The 20,084-nt window shown below is 49.5% G+C and overlaps 1 protein-coding gene across 1 annotated transcript; it reads right to left on the reverse strand.

The window, feature by feature from the left end:
• Positions 1-5,880: 5,880 nt before the first annotated feature.
• LIPG (lipase G, endothelial type) lies at positions 5,881-14,325 on the reverse strand. Its single transcript, XM_072360337.1, has 10 exons — positions 14,233-14,325; positions 13,936-14,105; positions 12,879-13,058; positions 12,327-12,438; positions 11,360-11,584; positions 10,705-10,947; positions 10,218-10,338; positions 9,458-9,676; positions 8,475-8,567; positions 5,881-7,296 (listed from the first exon to the last, which is right to left on the reverse strand). Exons 1-10 carry the CDS (start codon positions 14,297-14,299, stop codon positions 7,275-7,277), a joined length of 1,452 nt encoding a protein of 483 aa, XP_072216438.1. The 5' UTR covers positions 14,300-14,325; the 3' UTR covers positions 5,881-7,274.
• Between the last annotated feature and the right edge of the window lie 5,759 nt (positions 14,326-20,084).

The raw sequence follows: 20,084 nt of genomic DNA on the forward strand, positions 1-20,084 counted from the left end.
TCTTTATGGGATTCATAAGAGACCTCAGCACTAATGTTCTGCTGTGTTTCCTCAAGGGTGAAAACAACATGCTGAGTGGAGCAAATTGTACATAGAAGCTAGGAATTCAGAGCTGTCACTTGGTCACTCAATGTCAGGGGCTAATTCTTCTGCAGAATTTAGTGAAGTAGGAGCTCTGATAATGTCCTACAATGGAAAAAGGCAGTATCTGCCAATTAACTTGTCCTTTTCTCACCCTTGGTCAACGCTGATCCTTGACGTCACGTCTGGGATGGGTCTTTCTGTTTATTCTAACCTGTGCTTGCACACAGCTATGTGCAGGATTGCTACTTGGGTAACTGTGATCTCACTTGGTAAGACGTCCCTTGGTGGCCTTCACATGGCTTTGCAAAGTTGTCCTGTGCTTGCTGTGGGTCTGCAATGAAATGTCAGACTTCTAACTCTGAGAAACCACAGCCTCAAGGGGAGGCCAGCCTACATGTTTGTCTTTACACACATTTCACTCTTAGCTTGCCATCAGCCAGGCTGGGGTGCTGGTGGCACCCATTCCCACCTCCCAAGCTTCACCCAGCTGCTCACCTCTAAGCCTGAGCATCTTCACCTGTAATTGTGGGCTGGAGGTGCAGTGAGAACAGGGCTAGCGGAGTGCCTTGAGGAGCCTGCACACCTGGGTAGGCTTCAGGCATCCTTTTAGGAACAGAGACAAGAAACTCAGAGCCCACTTCCAGCAGCCCTCTGGGGAGTTGGTAGGACACTCGGTATGTCTGGGCCAGGCCATGACCTCAGTGCTGTCCTCAAGGGTCAGCGCTGATGGCCAACCTTGGATGTACTTTTCTGTTCCATGTCATAACCAGAGCCCCTTCTTGCGGTCAGTCAACCAGCCAAAATATCCTATCTGTGATTGCTTCAGTGTCATCCCCAGGGACTCTGAAGAGTCAACAGGAGTCCAGTAAGCAGGAGGGACGTGCTTGGGGTGTGTTTTGCAATAGGCCAGCATTAATTGTGTGGGTACGGAGAACATCAGCAGTTTAACAGCGCTGGGGGCTTTCTGATGGCTTCTGGGACCTTCCTTTGGGCCTTCCTGCTGCAGGGTACAGGTTTTGTTCAAGTGGAAGCTATGGGATGTTAGAGGGAAAACAGCATCCCTGTTTGGTGGAGCAACAGAATGCTGCTGGAGCAGACGTAGGGAGGGCAATCAGAGGAATTAGGAATACAATTTTCACTGTTTTTTTCCTTTTTTTTTTTTTTTTCTTTTTTCTTCTTGTATTGGTTTTAAATGTACAGATGGAAACAAAATGTACAGAAGGTATACAAGTGAATAAGTAAAGGAAAAACTCACCAATGGTGGTGCCTTGACTGAAGCAGCTGAGGCAGTCCTCCCTGGTGAGCGATCTCCAAGAGATACTGCTCCAGTGGGAGTCAGCCCTTAAATGAGGTCTCAGAGGGGATGGAGTCAAGCTCCACCCCTTCCGGGAGCACAGCTACATCACTCTCACCTGTGCTCCCACAGCTGACCCCATACTTGCCTCAGCTGATTAATCAGAGGTTCAGGCTGTGATTACCAATCTCCCATACACTTCTTTTAAATAAAAGAAGGTTTTTTAATGGAAGTTGAAAGCTGATTCAGCAAAAGTGGAGGAAACAACGCAGCAGGAATTTGAGAAACTGTTTCTGTTCGTGGAACAATGCGCAGCTTTGTTCAGAGCACAGATTGTGCAGGGATAAAATAATAAATACAGGGCTCTGAATGGGGCTGACATGCTGCGTCTCCAGAAGGATGCTGAATTTATCAGGGAAATAAATCATCCTCCGTTTACAAACAAGAAATGCACTCGTGTGCCCACCTCACAAGGTGTAAATCAACACTGAGCAGCTGTCTGCAGTCTCGTGTGCAGGACTGGGGCTGATGCAAAGCAGGAGCAGCAGGTTGCTTCATCCTGACTGCAAAACCTAATAAAGCAGATGGGAGGAAGATGAGGAGGAGCTCAGGTTGTTGGCTGAAAGGCCGCTGTCCTTGGCTCAGCACTGTTGGGTTGTTCAGAGAGGTGTTGGTGAGGCTGAGTCAAAGAATCACATAACCATCAAGGCTGGAGAAGACCTTCAAGAACTTCAAGCTCAATCCCAGCCCATCCTCACCATTCCCATTCACCGTGGCCCTAAATAGAACCATAGGATCGCTAGAGTTGGAGAATACAACCAAGATCCCAAAAGCCCAACCCAACCCCATCTCCATCATAACCACTAACAATGTCCCTAAATGGAACCATAAAGGCATTAATGTTGGAAGACACCTCCAAGATCTCCAGGCCCAAGCCTAATCCACCCCACCCTGCCCATTGACCATGTCACTGAGTGCCACAGTTCTTTAATAGCTCCTTGGACAGTGACCCCACCATCTCCCTTTGCATCCTGTGCCACTGCATCACTGCTCCTTGGGAGAATAAGTTGTTCCTAGCATTAAGCCACATGGAAGTATGAGTAGGAGCAGCAGCACAGCTGACACTCATAGAGAGAGCAGAGCCCCTGCAGATGCCTGGCAGCAGGAGCAGCAGCTGCAGAAACACAGATGTAGGCCCTCTTTCCAGATAAGAGGAAAATTATGCAGAATTAACTCAAATGGTTGTCTTTACAAGTTTTTTAGAAGCTAACGATGAACAGCAGAGCTTGGCACTGGCTCCACTTACATGCGCAGAATGTGATTTGCTTTCAAAAGGTCTTCATTAAAATATTTGGTGAAGCGTAATATTTTGACATCGGAGTGGAAAATCGGAGGGGGTATTTTCTCTTGTCTCAGTTATTTCCAGTGTTGGCAGTTATGATTTATAGATGCGACAATTAAATAGATACTCGATCTATTTGATTCTGTCCTCCTTCTATTTAGTAATGTGTAATGGGACTTAAAGAATAAAAGAATATCTGTCTGTCTATCTGTCTATCTATCTATCTATCTATCTATCTATCTATCTATCTACCTATCTCTGTGTGTGTGTGTTGTTTTATTTTCTTGTTTCTCATTTTCCTTTTGTTCCATTGACAGCACTTCACTTACACAGTCAGATTCATTGCTTCTCCCATTCACCTGGCAGGTTTTCCCCTGTCATTTCTCAAAGCCTTCCAGCAGGGAAGGGGGAACATCTCTGAGGAGCACAGAGGCCCTACTACGGAGCAGCAGAAGTTAATCGAGTATCTTGGACGAAACTGAAAAAACAGAGCTTCTCTTGGCTCTGCTTTGCAAAGATGCACGAGATATCAAGTTCATCGTGTCCTGTTAAGTAGCTGTTGGCTAGGACAAGGAATCAGCTGAGGTCAATGCTTTGATGTTGTTACTGGAGCTGCGTGGAAGCACTGCTTAGCTTGGACTTCAGACAGGGAGCGAGGCCAGGAACTGGGGAAGATGGGAGGAAGGGATGAGAAAAAAATACAGATATAAGTCTAATTTTTCTAAACTTACACCTTTTGTACCCAGTCTCACAGAGTGCACTTCTCACCCAGCCATCTCAGCGCCGGCTTCTGTCCCTGTCCCACACCAACATCCCTCTGTGGGTTGAAACCCACCACGTCCCCAGGGAAGTCCAAAGAAAAACTCCTGCAGATGCCAAAGGGAGCCCAGGTGGGTCCTCTCTGCTCCATCCTTGGAGTTTATGCACATACGCAGCTTTGCTGGCTGTGCCTGGGTGGTGAACTCATGCCAAGGCAGCTCGGCGGCCTTCCTGAGGTCACAGAACAGCAAACGTGTCCTTGGTTTCAAGGAATCATAGAATCATTAGGATTGGAAATAGATGCCTGAGGTCATCAAGCTCAACTGTCGATCCATCCCACCACCCCCACTAACCATCCCAACCCAGGTCATCCTATAACTCAGTTCACAAGTGATCTGTAATCTGGCTTTTCTGGAGTGTTCCTTCTTGGGTTAAGCAAAGAACTGACAAATCTGGCTGATTCACAGAGGTTTGCAGAGCAAGGATCTTCTTCTCATTAACATCTGCAGGTTTTATGGCATGGGAGGAGGATGGTTCCAGGGTATTTTAGTGAAGCTGAAGTGGCTTTCCTCGTGGTAGTTTGGTAGGATACATTTGTGTTCAGTCAAAAGCAGGATATTGAAAGACACGTGGAAATGAACAAAAACTCAGCCATTCTGGCCTTGAGGTTTGGTCCAACTCTTGTGTCATGTCTTGCTTTGTTGACAGCACTTTGCCTGTTTGTGATAATTAGGACAGCTGGAGTAGTGGAACAGCATGGCTTGGAAATCCCTGCTTTATTGGTCTCTTTTCTTCATTTTCCCATCTTATTGCAAGCCATATCGGAAGAAAGGGATTCTAAACCCTTGCACTTTGTGTCTTCTTTGCACAGTTCACCATAAACATCTTAAAGATTCTTGCAACAGCTGTGAATCAACCCAGGGCAGAGATAGGAAAACAATAACTCGGCAATAAAAGTGATCTGATTTTAGCCTTAAGCGTGGGTCAGCTCTGGGTCACACTGCTTCACCCGTCCCTACAAACCCTCCCGATGCTTCGCAGGGATTTACAAAGGTTGCCGCATTCTTTGTGCTCACTGCTGGGCTGGATAGGATGGCAGAGAAGTCAATGAGCTGTATAATTTATGTTGGAATGCCGACACTGAGCAGGCATAAAATTACAACCTGGTAGTGCTGGCGGAGGAGTGGGATCTTGGCTTTTTTGGATGGTTGATGTCGTCTTTGGGTTGGGGCTGCCTTGAGGGGGGAAGGCTGACCTGGCGGATTGGGGCTGCTCCATTATCTCAGCATGGGGAGCCAGCAGGGAATGTGATGTTCTAATTCCCAAAAGGGCTGGCAGGCCTTTCTCTTCTCCAGCACAGTTGTTGCATTGCAATTATTCAACCCCAGTTCTTGTAGCTTGGAAACTGCCTCTGTGAGGCAGCCTCTTGCAGCAGGGACTTCGCTGAGCAGTTTGAGACGTGGGGCTGACAGCACCCAAAAGGGTGTAGTTACAAATGGAAAGGGCCCAGAAGCATTTTGCAATTTTAGAATGCACTTTGCTTTCAGTTTACCTTAAAAAGTAATGATGCTCAGAGAATACCTGATGCAACAGGGCAGAATTTGGGGCAGTGCTGGTGGGGCTGTAAAGCATTCCTGGGGCCAAGTGCATCATCACTCTGGAGACCTGACCCTTGGAGGAACCCAGCTGCAGGGCTGAATGGAAGAGAGTCCTAAAGGCACTGGGGGAAGGGGAAACTACACAAGCACACAGCTTGACCCACAGCCCCCTGCACCCATCCCAGATTTAACTGGCATACATTGAAATCCCAAACCAGGAGAGGTGTGCAGAGATGGACGTCTGTGTGTGTTGGGCTGTGTGCTACTATAGCCCTGCAATGCAGAGCAGCAGGAATAGACCCATAGAAGCATTCAGGTTGGAAACAACCTCCAAGATTCCCAGGCCAAACCTATCCCCACTGACCACATCCCTATGGTTCTTTATCACCTCCAGGGATGGGTGACCCCACCACAGCCCCAGGCAACCTGTGCGCCTGCATCACCACTTTCCCAGAAAGAAAAGTCTCCTAATAACCAGCCTGAACCTCCCCAGTGCACTTTGAGTCCATCGCCTCTCATCCTAAACTCATTCTTGCAGTCAATGGCTGCTTTAGTTTTCATAGGAAAAGGTTAACCAAATAATTTCATGTAAATCTCCCACAGCTTAGGGGTATTTACTTAGTTTACAGAGCCTTACTGCTGGAGCTTTGCCACCAGCTTTGGTCAGGGCTGGGCAGAGCACCACGAGAGATTTCCTTAAGCTGGATGAGGTGGCAGATGGTAAAAAGACTGAGGAAACCAGTGTTCACGTTCTGCTGTTCTGGAAAAGCCCACGATAGGTTAATAACGAGACTTCACCGATTCATACAGAGCTCTTTATTTTCGTCTCAAGGCTTATAAAAACTGAAACTCAAAACCAAAACTCTTTAAAACTTTACATATGTACAGCATGAGAAATAAATAATGTTTAAAAGTCATACAAAAACCAGAATATACAAACAGAGCTTTGAAACCACTCCGAGTATGGCAGGGTAACAAGTCTCAGCTACTTACCAAAGGCTTTAGTCATTAAAGCCTTTGCACAAAACCATGAAATAAAAAAAGAGATCCCCAAATGTGCTTTGGTCGGATTGAAGCTCTACACAAACTCAGAACCTCAAAGGATGCGCTCCGTCTTCAGAACTCGGTGCACCACATGGCAGCACCGCTTCCTGAGGTTGCCTCACTGCATGCCAAAAAGTTCAGAGTTGTTACACCAAATATCCTCCCAAAAATTAGAAAACTAACAAAGTTTTACCTCTGATACAACACACTCCGCTGCAGCCAGGACAGCTGTGGAGTGCCAAGCTCAGAGCAAAGCCACCTTCACCCGGCACCAGGAATCCAAGCAAGGTGTGGTGGCAATGAAGATGGGCTGTTGGCTCAGATTAATGCTTTACATGGAAACAAGATCTTAATTATGCACTGGTACTGCAGCAGAACTGGAGCAGAGGCAAACATTCTCAGTAGTAACAAGGACAAGTGCAAAGCTCTCCTGGAACAGTGCAGTTCATCACCTTCCTCCTGCGCTGGGCAGCTGCCATTTGCCTCCCACAAAGATTAATTAACATGGACTGGTGAGTAAGGACTGAGGAACAGAGAACTGAGGAGAAAGGAGCAGCTGCCAGCTTCTGTGTTCTGCCATAGGGACAGGGAGGACGGAGTTCTGCTTGGCACACAGTGATGCACAGATCTCAGCATCAGCCAGGCGCAGAGCAGGTTTAAGGCAAGCAGAGGACAACCTGAATGTAAATGGCATGGTGCTTATCCCCACTCCTCCCTACACAAGCCCATAGAGTTTGTGCTGGTCTCACCTTCTCCAGCCCATAGTGCTCCTACAGTAGATGCCAACTGGTTCCCAGCATCACTGTTCCCAGCAGTTCATATAGTTCTCAGCTCCACTGGTGGCAGACCAGGGCATCATTGCTGAGGTCTGGAGCTCCAGAGGTCTCCCCTCTGCAGGCGTGGTTAATGGGAGCAGGAAAGTCAGGGCAAGGTTAAATGCATCCCCCAGGCTGCCAGGGGAAGGAGTTGTAGTTATTCTGGGTCCAGGACAAGTCTATCAACTGCTCCTCAGTTTCTTGCATCTGATCCAAAGTATTTTGTCCTGCAAAGCTATTTGCTTTAAGTGCTACCAAGGGTTTTTGCCAGAGCATTTTCCCCACTGTCATCATCTTCATGCATCCAGCTTGCTCCATTGTGGGTTCCAGAGAGATCTTCATAGAGTGTTTGAGACAGATCTGGAAAACACAGTGAGGAAGAAGTACCCCATTAGATGCAAGAGGTTAAAAGGAATAACAAAGAATTGCTAATCTCTGGGACAATGTGAAGTAGGACACACAGTACAGGTCAGTATTTCCATAGAATCAGTAAGGTCAAACTCAACTACCTTCCCACCAGCCATTCAGTGGGAACCCGAAGCAGACATTACGCACAGCAAACATTGCAGGTCTTTAGGCTCTGCCTGTTCAGACCCACTCAATGATGCTGACTGAAATCTCAAGCAGGGAGCCATCATCTCCCATTGACTTGGCAGAACAGAGAGCTGAAGAGAAAGCAGTTGTTCAGTTTCTGAGAGGAAAGAGCATTCCCTGGAAACCATCCTGCTCTGGAGATCAGAGCTGCTCCTCAGCCTCATGCAAAAGCTTGTTAGGTCTCAGCTAGCCCTAACAAGCACTAGGTCTCCGAATGAGAAACAACGAAGGATTAAGTCTACAAAATGTAATTTGAAATGCTGGGCCTCATCTTCAGGAAGCTGTCATTTGGCTAAATGAATGGGAATTGATTCAAAGCACGGTTCAAGGCAGCCTGAAGCAATAGGGGTGTCAGTGGGACCAGGCTTGCCAGCAGTCATGCTTTGAGGACAGGCCCTGGTGTGTGGGATGTCCCCAGAGGTCAAGGCAGGGCAGGTGTACCCTGCAATGGGTGAACTGCCACTACTGAGCCAAGGGAGATGGAGATGAATCATAGAATAAAACCATAGAATCTACAGAGTTGGAAGGAACCTCTGATGGTCATGTAGTCCAACTCCCCTGCAATGCACAGGGACACCACAACTAGATCAGGTTACACAGGGTCTGATCAAGCCTCAGTGTCCAGGGCTGGGGCATCCACCACATCTCTAGGCAACCTGTGCCAGTGCCTCAACAGAAGTGGGAGTCAGTGCTGTAACACCACTGTAATCCTCGGCTGTGCCTCACTCATGCACTAAGCTCAAATTTAACCAAGAGATCCCTCTGCAGCTCAGGCTGAAGTGACCTTCGACATAATGTTCTCCACCTCCAGCACTCCTTTGCTTTATAGGGCAGCAGTCTTTAATAGGAGCATCTAATCAGCTTTCCACTACCACAAGGATCCTGGACTCAGCCCCAGGTACCCACACACAGCACACAGGATTTCCCCCAGTTGACTTCCCTACCTTCTTTTCCATTCATCTGTGCACTTCACAAACCAGAGCTCTTTGCCAGGAGATATGCTGGTCAGCTGGGAGTCCTCCACGCAGAAAGCAAACCTGGGAGGAAGAACTGGGAGTCAACAAAGGGACTTGCTGCCTCAAGTTTAACAAACAAGATGTACTATGAATTACAGCTCATTCTAGGACATGCTGGTTGGTTTGATATCCTCTATGGAACACCTTGGTACATCATTACTTTGCCAAGTGGTGGATGCAATGCATTCCATCCTATTGTAAAACTGCACCTGTGGATCTTTTTCTCTGCCTCCCCTTTGTTTCATGGGTTTCAGAAAGCAGGATGCAGAACACCTCACAGACAGCAAGAGAAGCTTCTTTAAAGCTGAGCAATGTGAGGAAACTGTTAGCATCAACTGCTTTTGACAGATCTGGGTTATCTTCAGAGCAAGAAGACAGGATTTGGGTGGACTATGCTACCAATCTGGCAAACTCCTCCATGTAATTGTACGGTTCCATAGATCTCATAAGGAGCAACACAGTGCTTAAGTTGGTGCTACCATGCTAGCAGCTGCAATTTTACACAAGCTTATGCCAGATCAGCATGTTATCATGTAATAAAGAGCCCTGCCTACACTTCGGGTATGTGTTCTTGGCACTGTCAGTACTTTAATCCTTCAAGTATCATTTAAGCCACCTTAAAGTAGGCTGATTCAGTCCCCAGGGGGAGGCAGGACTGTTCCAGCATCTAAATAAAGCAGAAGAACCTCAGATCTGATCTGCAGTGACTGGTTCTACTTCAGGTTTGGTTTGTAGCCTCGTGCTGCAAGCAACCTGCCCTTACAGTATGAAGATGCAGGAGGTGGTAAAGCTGAAGATGGGACAATTTAGGCCACCAGCTAAATTCACAACCTTTCCCTTCTCCTTGCAGGATTCTGAATGCTGCTCCTGTTGGCCGAGTCAGCTCAGGTGCTGTCCAACACCCCCATTACCTCTGCTGCGTCTCCCCAGATTTCACACGGATCCGTCGGATGTGCAGCTCCTGGGAGGTCTTGGCAGGTCGGTACCAGTAGCTCCTCAGCTCCTTCCACAGATCATACCACGACTGAGATGCTCCCTCCCAGGTGAGCTTTATTTTTAGAAGTTCACCCATGTCCTCTTCAGTATAGACCAGGAAGGTGTTGGTAGCGTTAAGGCCAATTTGCTCAAGCCTGGAAGACAAGCAGAGACTCAGTGTTTCCTTCATGGAAGCCTGCCAGATGCTCACTCATTTAAGCAGAACCTCTGTAGCTTAGCAAGTGCTTCACGTTGAGTTGCCACCAGTTAATTACTGATTGTACTCAAGAAAGTGATCTGGGATAGCTGGTTCAATCAACTCATCATGGATTTGGCTCAGCCACCTTTCTACGGGCTAAGGATGAGCATCATGCCTTGTCTACTCCTGGAGAGGTGAAAGGAGGTCAACAGCACCTCCAGAGATACAAGGGCTTGCAGGTTGCCCAGTGGCATAAAGCAAAAAACAGAGCATTGAGCAATGAGCCATGAAGATCAACATGTAGAACACTGGACACAAATTACTTTCTAGGCAACTTGATGTAATTAAGTTACTGGAGGAAATACTGAATGGTGATCAAGTAGGTCTACTAGACTCGGTTGTACTGCTGGTGTTACCAGGGGAAAAAAGAATAATGCCCCCTTGCCTAGTCCCAGTGACCTTGCTGTCGAGGTGAGCACAGCAGGCAGCTTACTTACACTTCCAAAGAGAGGGGCTCGGAGTCTCCATTGGTGCCATGGAGGGTGACAGAGAAGGTGGGGTCAACCTCCCCCAGGCTCTTGTAGCTGAAGACATGCATCTTCATCTGATAGTGGTAGACTGGAGAGAAGCAAAGAGAGCATATATTAACAGCAAGAAACAAAACAACCCACAACAACAAACTGAATTGCATTATGGCTTGGGAGGGACGCTGAAGATAACAGAACTATAGCACAGTTGGGTTGGAAGGAACCTTAAAGCCCATCTATTCCCAGCCCCTGCTATGAGCTGGCTATTCCCCCACCAGCCCAGGCTGCCCCACCTATGACTTTGGGCACCTCCAGGGGTGCAGCACCCACCCTGCTTACTGCTGTCATGCATGCAGGTGATGCTCCTCACCTACCTCTAGATCTTCCCACTACTGAATTTAAGGACCACCTCAAACTCACTCCTAGAAATCAGACCAAGCTCCTTTAAGAAGCTTACCTTTGAACGGCATGTCAGCTCTGGTTTTTAGGTACATCTTGCTGTTCCTTTTGTGCCGTGTCCTCCTGGCGTTGTAACCAATGCCGCTGCAGCGGTTCTTGCGGCAGCTCAGGCAGATGCCCTTCTTGAAGCGACTGGAATCAGTACATTGAAACGCGAAGCTTTGTTTATCCTGGTTCACCAGGGAGTCCACAAACAGGTGCACAGACCTCTCGTGCTCACACTTAACAACTTCACCAATTGCTAGAGGAGCAGAGTTGCAAGGGATACATTTGGTTTGAGTATTTGTCACCCCAGTAGGTGTTAAGACAGCGAGCAGCAGTGTTTTGCAGCCCAGCATGGGGCACTGTGGCCAAAAACTGGTGTTCCCTCCCCCCAGACCCCAAACAGAAGCAATTCAAGAGGTTAGTGCAAAACATTTGGATAGGAGGGGTCACTTGGTCTCCTCCATGAAGAGAGCCAGCACAGGACAGCCTTAGGTTATGATCAGGTATTAGAGGGACAGCATGCTACTTCAGATCTACAAACAGGTCTAGTTCCTAGCAGTTAACTCCAAGAGCACAGATACAGTTCAGAAAGAACAAGTTTTATCTGCTCTTGTACGTCAACCCAAGGAGCATACCCTGATCAGCAGCAATAGAAGCTGTGAACTTACTGCCATAGGCAATGGCTCCAAGGACATCGCTCAATCCACAGCCAGGCTGAAAGTCTCCTCCATTGGGGTAGATATCAACATGGCCCACAGGCATCTGGATCCCAATGCTGACACCCAGTGTTTCCCTGGTGTAGGTGTGAAGGACATCCACAAAGGCAGCATCATCAGGGGAAAGGCGCCTGCTAGGGTCCACTCCTTCAAACATGGGGCCAGCAGGGTCCAAGCCTGGGTTGGAGGCAGCACAAGGGGCAAGGTAAGGAACCAGGTTGTCTGATATGGAATGGGTTATTCCCTACTAAACTGGAAAGAACCTGCTGCTGGGAGCCCTCCTAACTCAGGTGCTATGCAGTCCCCTGCCTCACTGCAAGTGCTGACCCTTCAGAGCTCTTTCCCACTTGCTCACTCGCAACCTGTAGTTGTGCACCTGAGCCATTCCCCAGCTTTAGCAGTTACAGCAATACAGATATTTATTGCTAGGCTCTGAGGAATTATCACCATCACATGTAAAGCTCTCCTGTCAACCATGTCCTAGGTTCTCCCCAGTTGAAATCACTTATCTCCAGAAGCACTCTATGCTGTCAGAAGGGTTTTGACCAAGCATCCCACAGGACAAACTGCACCCAAGAGCTATAAGAGCTTTGATCACAGAAACGGTGCCACTCAGAGGCCTAGGATTTGGACAGTGAGGATTTGGACAGTGAGTGAAGCTGGACTTCTGCTGAACTCACATGTAATTTCAAATATATTCAAGGTCCTCAGATTTCTTTCCATTGATTCCCCAGCTCTTATCTGTAGCTCAAAATGAAGATGCTGTCTCATTGGAAGAGCCACTGCTGCCCCAAGTAGGGAACTTGTTGTTTCCGACTTGGCAAGCCCAAAGCATTGCAGCAGCACAGGGAATGAGGCTCTCTGGGGAAGGTCACTACTGTAGAGTAAATAATAAGAGGCTGCTTCAAGAGCCACTCACCTGTGATTCTGCCTATTGTGCCATGGACATGGTTACCAGCAAAGCCAGCAACATGGGCACCCAAGCTGTATCCGATAAGATGGACATTCTCCAGCTTAAAGAGAGTGATCTCCTGAAAGGGGAAGAAGAAAGCACTTAATATTTTGTCCCTGAGTTTCAGAATACATCTTTGCCTCCATTTGCAGGACAACGAAGCCCAGTTCTAAGAACAGAGGGAGGGGGCAGACAAGCATGGTTGGTGTTTCCTTTTCCCAAGATAAGCACCAGCTGAATGGGGTGAGTGATGCTTGTAGCTTGTCTTCACCACAGCACACAGCTTTCACCCACATAGGATGCTCTGCATTGAACTATCTGAAGCAGCCTTGCATGGAGAGCTGGTAGCAGACCTCCATCTGGATTTCTCTCAGAGCTCACTGGAGTGTCTCCCATGTAAGCGGTGCATGGTGCAAAAAGAGCACAATCCTTTAGCTGTGAGCCCTTGCTCCACCTGGCCTTGGGGTTACATCAGTGCCTTCCCCACTTGCTGGCAAACGTGATAGCTGAGCATATTACCTGCAACCAGTCGAGCAGCCTGGCTATGCTCTTCCCAACAATCTGTGTGTTGTTCACTGCATCGGTGTAGAGCTGGTGGGCAAGAGAAAGCCAATCCACAACCACCACATTGGCATCCTTCTCCCTCTCCTGCAGGGCTGAGACCAAGCTGTCCAGCCAGGTCTCGAACATGCCACTCATCTGGAAGGAGATTTGAACATTAGGTTCTGGAGCACCCCGATCACACACTTACACAGCAAATGCATGTTCCCGTGCAAAACCCAGTACACCAAGATAATGGTGTAAGAGAAACAGGTTTTGGCACTTGGGCTGCAATGAATTGCCACGCCTGCAAATTCAGGAAGGAGAGGCACCGGCTCCCTGCATCTTATCGCTCTTTCCTCAAGAGCCTCAGCAATTCTGATGGATTGTAAAATCATTCTCTAGCAAACTGCAGTGCCGGGCAGGGCAAAGTTGGTAAGTCCCCAGGTGGGACGTAAAATGCAGCTTAATGAAGTCTGCCTGCCTTCATTTCTAGGAAGGAGGAAAGCAAGGAGCATATGGCACAACTGTGGGTACAGAAGAATATGGAATCACAGAGTGGCTTACATTGGAAGGGTTATAAGAGAGCTGAGGACCATAGAATCATTAAGGCTGGAAAAGACCTCCAGTATCCCCAGCCAAGCCCCACCATGCCCACTGACCACGTTCCCAAGTGCCAATCTCCACAGTTCTTGGACCTTTCCAGCCACAGACCCACTGGGGTTGGAAAGGTCCTCAAAGATCACGAAGCCATGGAATGTGCTGGGTTGGAATGGTCCATACAGTCCACCCTGCTCCCACGGAAAGGCCACATCTCCATCAGGCACCACTTTTACAACGGGCGTTCGGTCACACTTCAAGGAACAAATCTCAGGTTCCACTGAAGCGACAGGTGCAATTGGTTCAGCGGCTGCAGTCCTCCTAAGTTCGGTGACGGCTGCACCAACGCAGCGCTCCCCACAGGCTGCGGCGCTCAGCAGCTGCCCCAAACCTCCCGATCGAGCCCCAGCCGCAGCCCCCCGCTCCCCCCGCTCACCGTCCACCCGTGGATGATGAGGAAGGTCCTGGCCGTCGCGTTGAAGCCGCACTCCTGCAGGCTCCGCTCGCTGCCCAGCTCCAGCGCACAGCCCTCATCCTCGGAGCCGGACAAGCGCCGGAGCCCGAACTTCACCCGCAGCCGCGAGGCAGGGGGCGCGCCGGGGGCACCTGCAAAGCATAAGAGCGGCGGCTGAGCGGCATGGAACAACGCAGACGGAGCCTGCGGCTGTACCCGAAGCGGCTGTACCCACGAGCGGCTGTGCCCAAACCGGCTGTGCCCCCACCCCGTACCCACCTGCGGTCCCCGCAGCGAGGCAGGCGCCCAGCGCGGCGCACAGCAGTACCAGCACCGCCCGGCTCATGGCGCTCTATGGGCGCACCGCCGCCGCCGCTTTAAGGCCCCGCGCGGGGCGGAGCTCATGGCCCGATGGGGCGGGGCCTGATGTAAGCGCGTCGTTCATTGGGCACACCCTCCCCGGCATCTCTGTTGGAGCCAATGAGAGAGCGGGGAGGGAAGGGGCGGGGCCAGGTGGTGGGCGGGGCCTGAGGGAAGCGGCGTGGGGAGCGTGCACGTGGGTGATGCGGCGGGGCGGGCGAGCCGGGCGGCGCGGCGGTCTGTCCCCGTTATTGGGGGTGGGCAGCAAAGGGCAGCAAAGGGTGCTTTCCCCTGCTTTCCATCACCTACGTTTTCATTACCTGTGTTTTTATTACCTGTATCCCTTCTTCCCTCGCAGCAGAAAGCGAGGAGTGTGTTGTGCTGCGGGACAAGGAAGGTTTTCCAATGAGGAACGGGGTGATGGTGCTCTGAGGACAGGGACACTTCAGCCCTGTCTGGTAGGTGTTGGTGCAGAGAAGCACCGTGATCAGACTGTTCTCAGCCCCTGCAGGGAGTCCTGCATGTGGTTCTCCCCCCATGTGGTTACGTGGCCTTTAAAGGTGTCTTCCAACTCAGACCATTCCATGATTCTCTAACCTGGCTTCTGCAGGTCTGTTCTGGTTCTCATTTTCTCAAGTCTATTGCTTTAGGTGAGATATTCAGCATCAAGGATTGATTATTGCTCATCTGTAACCCCCCCCCCCCCCCCCAACCCACGTTGGAGTGTCTTACACAATTCTTCCTGCCTGGTTATCTGATTCCAATCCTTTTCCCCAGTGAGAAGGAGTGGGATTTGCAGAGAGAAGAATTGCTCCAATTATTTTTTTTTTCAAGTTATAAAACAGCTTTTCTTTTCAGTTATGAACCACGGCTCAGGCAGTAGGATGTAATGGGATTGGTGTTAGCTTCCCTCTTGGCTTCTTTCCTCATTCCTTTCTCTGATGCCAGGGGAAGCAGGGCTGCAGAACAACCTGACCTGGGGTGCAGTAAGGACCTATGCCATGGATGGTGGCACCCAAAAGCACTGGGGAAATGACACCCCAGGTTCACAGCAGTATCCCACACAGTCCTTATACCCCATCCTCTTCCTACATCCCACTCTATCCCTATGTCCTTTCCTACCCCTATATGCAATACAGTTTCTGCTGTGGGTGTTTCTGCTCTGTGAGCATCACAGTGGGGTCCAAGCAGCCTTGTGCTTTTATTTCACAGCCATTCCTTTCCCCTTTCCCCTTTCCCCTCCCAAGCCTTTCGAACACCCCATGAATGTGTATTAATGGGACCAGTGCTTCCCACCCCTCGGTAGGGACAAGGCTGATCTCCATCAGGTTATGAAATCAGCTCACATGTGGCGTTACCCACCATTGTTGAGCTTTCTTTGTCAGAGGAGCCCCCACTCCTACCCCTAAGCTGATTTCTTAGGGCCAAACCATTCAAGGCCCTCAGTCCTGTGTAGTAAAAATGACTTGGGAAAAATCAATGGCAGCCAGAGAGCCACTATACTGCTTGACTATTAATGGTCCTGCTAGCTGCAAATTTACTTTACCACAAAGTCCCCAGCATGTAATCCTTCGATGAATGCCTTTGATTGTGAGGGAATATTTACAGCTGACCCTGCCAGCAGCCTGCAGACCTGCACGGGGCCTCCTGGCCCACAGTAAATCCGCTGGCATCTGTTGCTGGGTTCTTATCAAGCACATGCTCTGTGGCTGCAGAGTTTGGGCTGCAGTCCTGGCGGACACGGTGGGCCTTGAGGAGTAAATCCCCACATTCCTCCTTGAAGCTAAGTCTTGCTCATGTTACCAGCTGTTTGGGAACGGCTCGTACCTGCCTCCAGCCACCCCTAGAGCTGTGAGGGGCTTTGATCCCAGCCTTTCCCTATGGCACACCACACTGATTCTAGCCATCTCTCCACAGCACATTCCCATCTATCCCAGACCCTCCCCCATGGCACATCCCCATTGATTCCTCATTGATTCTAGATACTTCCCCATGACGCAACCCCACTGATCCCAGTCCTTCTCTGTGGCACATCCCCATTCATTCCTCATTGATTCTAGACACTTCACCATGGCACATTCCCACTGATTCTAACCACCTCCCCATAGCACATCCCCATTCCTGCTCCTGGACAGCACTTCCCCATGGCCAAACTCTTCTTCTTGGTCACTTGTACTGCTTACTGAGCAAGGATGGGCTGGAGTTGGACAGGGTGATCTTGGTGGTCTCTTCCAACCTTACCAATCCTATCATTTAGGTTTCAGGAATTAGGTGGAATTTCTCTCTTCTCATGCCTTTCCCAAGCACTTATTTTCCATCCAAGCCATATGAATGCTAAGCGTGTTTGGGCTTGAGCTGGCTTTGGATCCATGCCCATTGGCAGTGCAGTGGGGCTGTGTGTGGCCAAGGGAGATGTTTGCTCCTTTATGAGGTCCTCTTTTTGGCAGGGGGTTGGAGGAATAGCTCAGGGCATCCTGCAGAGCTGAGCACCCAGTGCTACACCTGCCTTAATGCTCCCGTAGCCACCAAAAGAGAGGTTCCCCAAGCTTCCCTGTGCTTACAAGAAAGAAAAGGGGCTAGTTAGTAAACAAATCAGTTTATTACTTTTGCAAAGCCCGGTAGAAACAGCCTTCATTCTCAGCATCATTACTGCTAACTCGCACCCCACCTTCACTGTTGCACACCCCTGATTTCTTTCACATTATCCCTCTGTCTGTGGTCCCGCCTGATGTTTGAGAGGTTTATTTTTTGACAGTGTTTTCTGTGATTTCTACTTGGAAGGGAATGGCTGGTACTGTGAGCCACAAAAAAGGTTGCACACGCGATCTCTTGTTTTGCAGAAGCAGTGTGACGGTTTTGGGGCAGAGCAGCAAACAGCACCAGTGCTGTGCTTTTCCCCTCCGAACCTTTTGCAGCCTGGATGGCAGCAGCATTTAGCACTGCCTGAGATGGAAAAACCTTCAGCTAGTGATACGTAGTGTCTCCTGCTTTCTTCTCATAGCAAAAAATATTATTCACGTTGTTTTTCTTCAGCTTGTACATTTTGCTGTGAGAACCCATCCTCAAGCCCAGCATTACTCATCAATGAAGGGTTAAAACAGCACCTAACCCACACATTTGCAGCATGTGCAATAGGGGGTGAATGAGATGTCCATGTGCAATAGGAACACAGGGATGAATGAGATGTCCCTGCATGTGCTGCTCGCCACAGGGCTCTGCTTCCCCCTCCGGCCATTTACTCCTAATTGCCCAACTTCTCCCATTTATTATGTTTCTGGAGCATGTGGATCTTATTAGGAAGAATGAGTGGCTCTGTAATTAATTAAGAAAAGCTCAGGGCACTCTGTGATGCTTTGTCTTTGTGCTCCTGCCTGTGATGTACAGAGGGTGCTGATATCCACCAAGGCCCAAGGCCAGCAGACAGACGAGGTCATGCTATAGACGAGGTCATGCTATAGGCAAAACAGGGGCTGTGCCTCCAGCCCAGCTGAGTCACGGGGTGGTGGGACTGAGGTGTGCAACCCAGGCTGCCAGCCACTGCCTTGCCCTGTGCTTCCGACCCATCATATGACCTTCCCGAGCAGCAGCATGTGATGAGGCTGTGGAGAAAAACCCACTTGGAAAGGATGGAGAGGGGGAGGGCGGTTCAGCTGTGGGATTAGGGAGCATGGACAGATAGGGAAGGCTGTGAATGAGGGGGCTTATGGCACGGTTGGTGGAAAAGAGGAGGGGGAGGCAGAGGGAGGGATTGAGGAGGGAGGGATGAACTCAGAGGTGACATTTAGGATCAAAGTGGGGATAACTGAGTGTTGCAGGAAGGAAGACAGTGCTGTTGTCAGAGCAGAAAGTTGGGAAGTCTGTGGCAATATGAACGAGAAGGAAGGAATGCAGAAATACACATCAGCATGATAAAACTGGGGATGCTGGAGGGGTTGCTAAGGACATTATCAGTGTCTGGGGAGAAAGAAATAGAAGTTCAAGGCAGCAGCTCTGAGCACGAGCCTGTCTGCTGTCTGAAACTGTTGCAGAGGTAATATCCATGCTCCCCTCCAAGGGCTTGGGTGGATCTCACCATAGGTCAGAATGGAGAAGGCTGCAGGGATGGGTGACAAATATGGGTCATGCCTGGGAGGGCAGAGCCTGCCCTGGTGCTGCCTGAAATAACGGGCTCAGCTGTGGTCCGTCAGCTGGTCCAGAGGAGCTCCAAATGAAGCAGAATGAGCAGATAACAGAAGAGAATATATGGACTGGGAGAAGTAACCAAAGAGTGGATAGGAGGTGCTAGAGTGGATGGAGTTGGGGGCCACACAGAACGCATAGCTTCAGAAGTGATGAGCAGGACTCAGAGAGCACAGAAAGCTGAGGCTGGAAGTGGGCATGGCCCAGAGGAGCTCCGCTGCCCAAGCAGGGCTGGTAGAGCTCATCAGCCAGGACACGGTCCAGTTGTTCATTGTGTATCTGCAAGGATGGAAGCTCCTCAGCCTCTCTGGGCAACCTGTTCCAGTGTTCTGCTATCCCCATAGAAAAATAAAGAAGTAAATAAAAATATCTAATGTTCAAAGAGAATTTTCCCTATTTTAATGCATGCCTTAACTTTGGGCACAGACTGTGGGCAATACTGCTGATTCCAGGGATATTAAATTAAAGCCGAAAACAAGCAGTCACAGCCCCCAGACAACCTGCGTAAACGCTTTGCTGGCAGAGGATGCACTGAACAAACACCACCTTCAGCAACAAGGTTATTCCGTCACATCGGGGTTTGCTTTCCTTGTGATTCCCCTCTCTGGGCTTGCAAAGGGTGGATGAACTCATTGGTCTGGGACAATAGGCCAACAATTGCTGAGTATTACAGTGTCACTGATTGGTACAGAGTCATTGATTGCTGTGTGTGTCTTGACCACACTCCTGGCCCATCACCAGCAGCACAGGGACAGAGCCCAGTGCGTCACACCTCAGCAGCAGTGACGGTGGGGACAGGCACTCTGCTGTCATAACCCTGTGCTCCCTCCACTGTTTTCTCAGCCCTGGGCATGGCATGGTGTATACACAGCAGAAATAAGCGTACGGTGCAGCTGAGCTGTCCTTTTAAAGAGGTGTCTGCTTAAGGAACATTTGGCCTCCCATGGAAGCACCTCTTCTTTGAGATCTTTGAGACTGACATCCACAGTCAAGATGGACACCATGAATGCTGCAGGACCTAAGACCTGCAAGGTGCTGTCCTGCTGATGGTGGTCAGGCCACGTTGTGGAGATGCATTTTCCTCCATTTACAGGCCCACAGCTCTTGCTCCTGGGTAAGAAAATGTCCTGGACATTTTTATGCAGTCTGATAGTGATATGACAAGGCAGAATGGTTTAAAACTCCAAGAGGGGAGATATAGGTGAGATGGGAGGAGGAAACTCTTTACACAGGGGCTGGCCAGGAGGAAAAAAGTGCAGGCAGCTGAGAAAGACTGGAAAGCTTTCCATGTCTCCAGCTCCAGTATTCAGGCTGCTTTCAATTTTGTCTTCAGCTTTTTTCTGCTTAACCATTAGGGCAAGCAACACATTTGTACGTAATTTTGTGAATGACAGCTAATATCCCCACATGACCCTTGGACTCCAAAAACTGCAGCTGTAAAAGAAATGCCAAGAAAGTTACATGTCTGAGGAATTAGCTTCCCTTCCTGTGCAAAGAACAGGTCAGAAAACCCTCTTACAGCACAGGGACGCATGGTGGGTTTTAGTAAGATGGAGTTAAGCTCAACCAATCAGCCCCAATGGAGCTATCTG

This window comes from Excalfactoria chinensis, chromosome Z, assembly GCF_039878825.1.
Source record: "Excalfactoria chinensis isolate bCotChi1 chromosome Z, bCotChi1.hap2, whole genome shotgun sequence".
In the NCBI taxonomy this organism is placed as follows: Eukaryota; Metazoa; Chordata; class Aves; order Galliformes; family Phasianidae; genus Excalfactoria; species Excalfactoria chinensis.

Bases quoted from the DNA above. Each gene is read 5' to 3' on its own strand.
- LIPG (XM_072360337.1), bottom strand. From the start codon at position 14,299: ATGAGCCGGGCGGTGCTGGTACTGCTGTGCGCCGCGCTGGGCGCCTGC. The intron at 10,339-10,704 runs GTAAGCTTCTTA...GCTTCTCTCCAG, and splicing joins AGCTGACATGCCGTTCAAAG to TCTACCACTATCAGATGAAG. The intron at 7,297-8,474 runs GTAGGGAAGTCA...TGTGTTTTCCAG, and splicing joins ACAGATGAATGGAAAAGAAG to ATCTGTCTCAAACACTCTAT.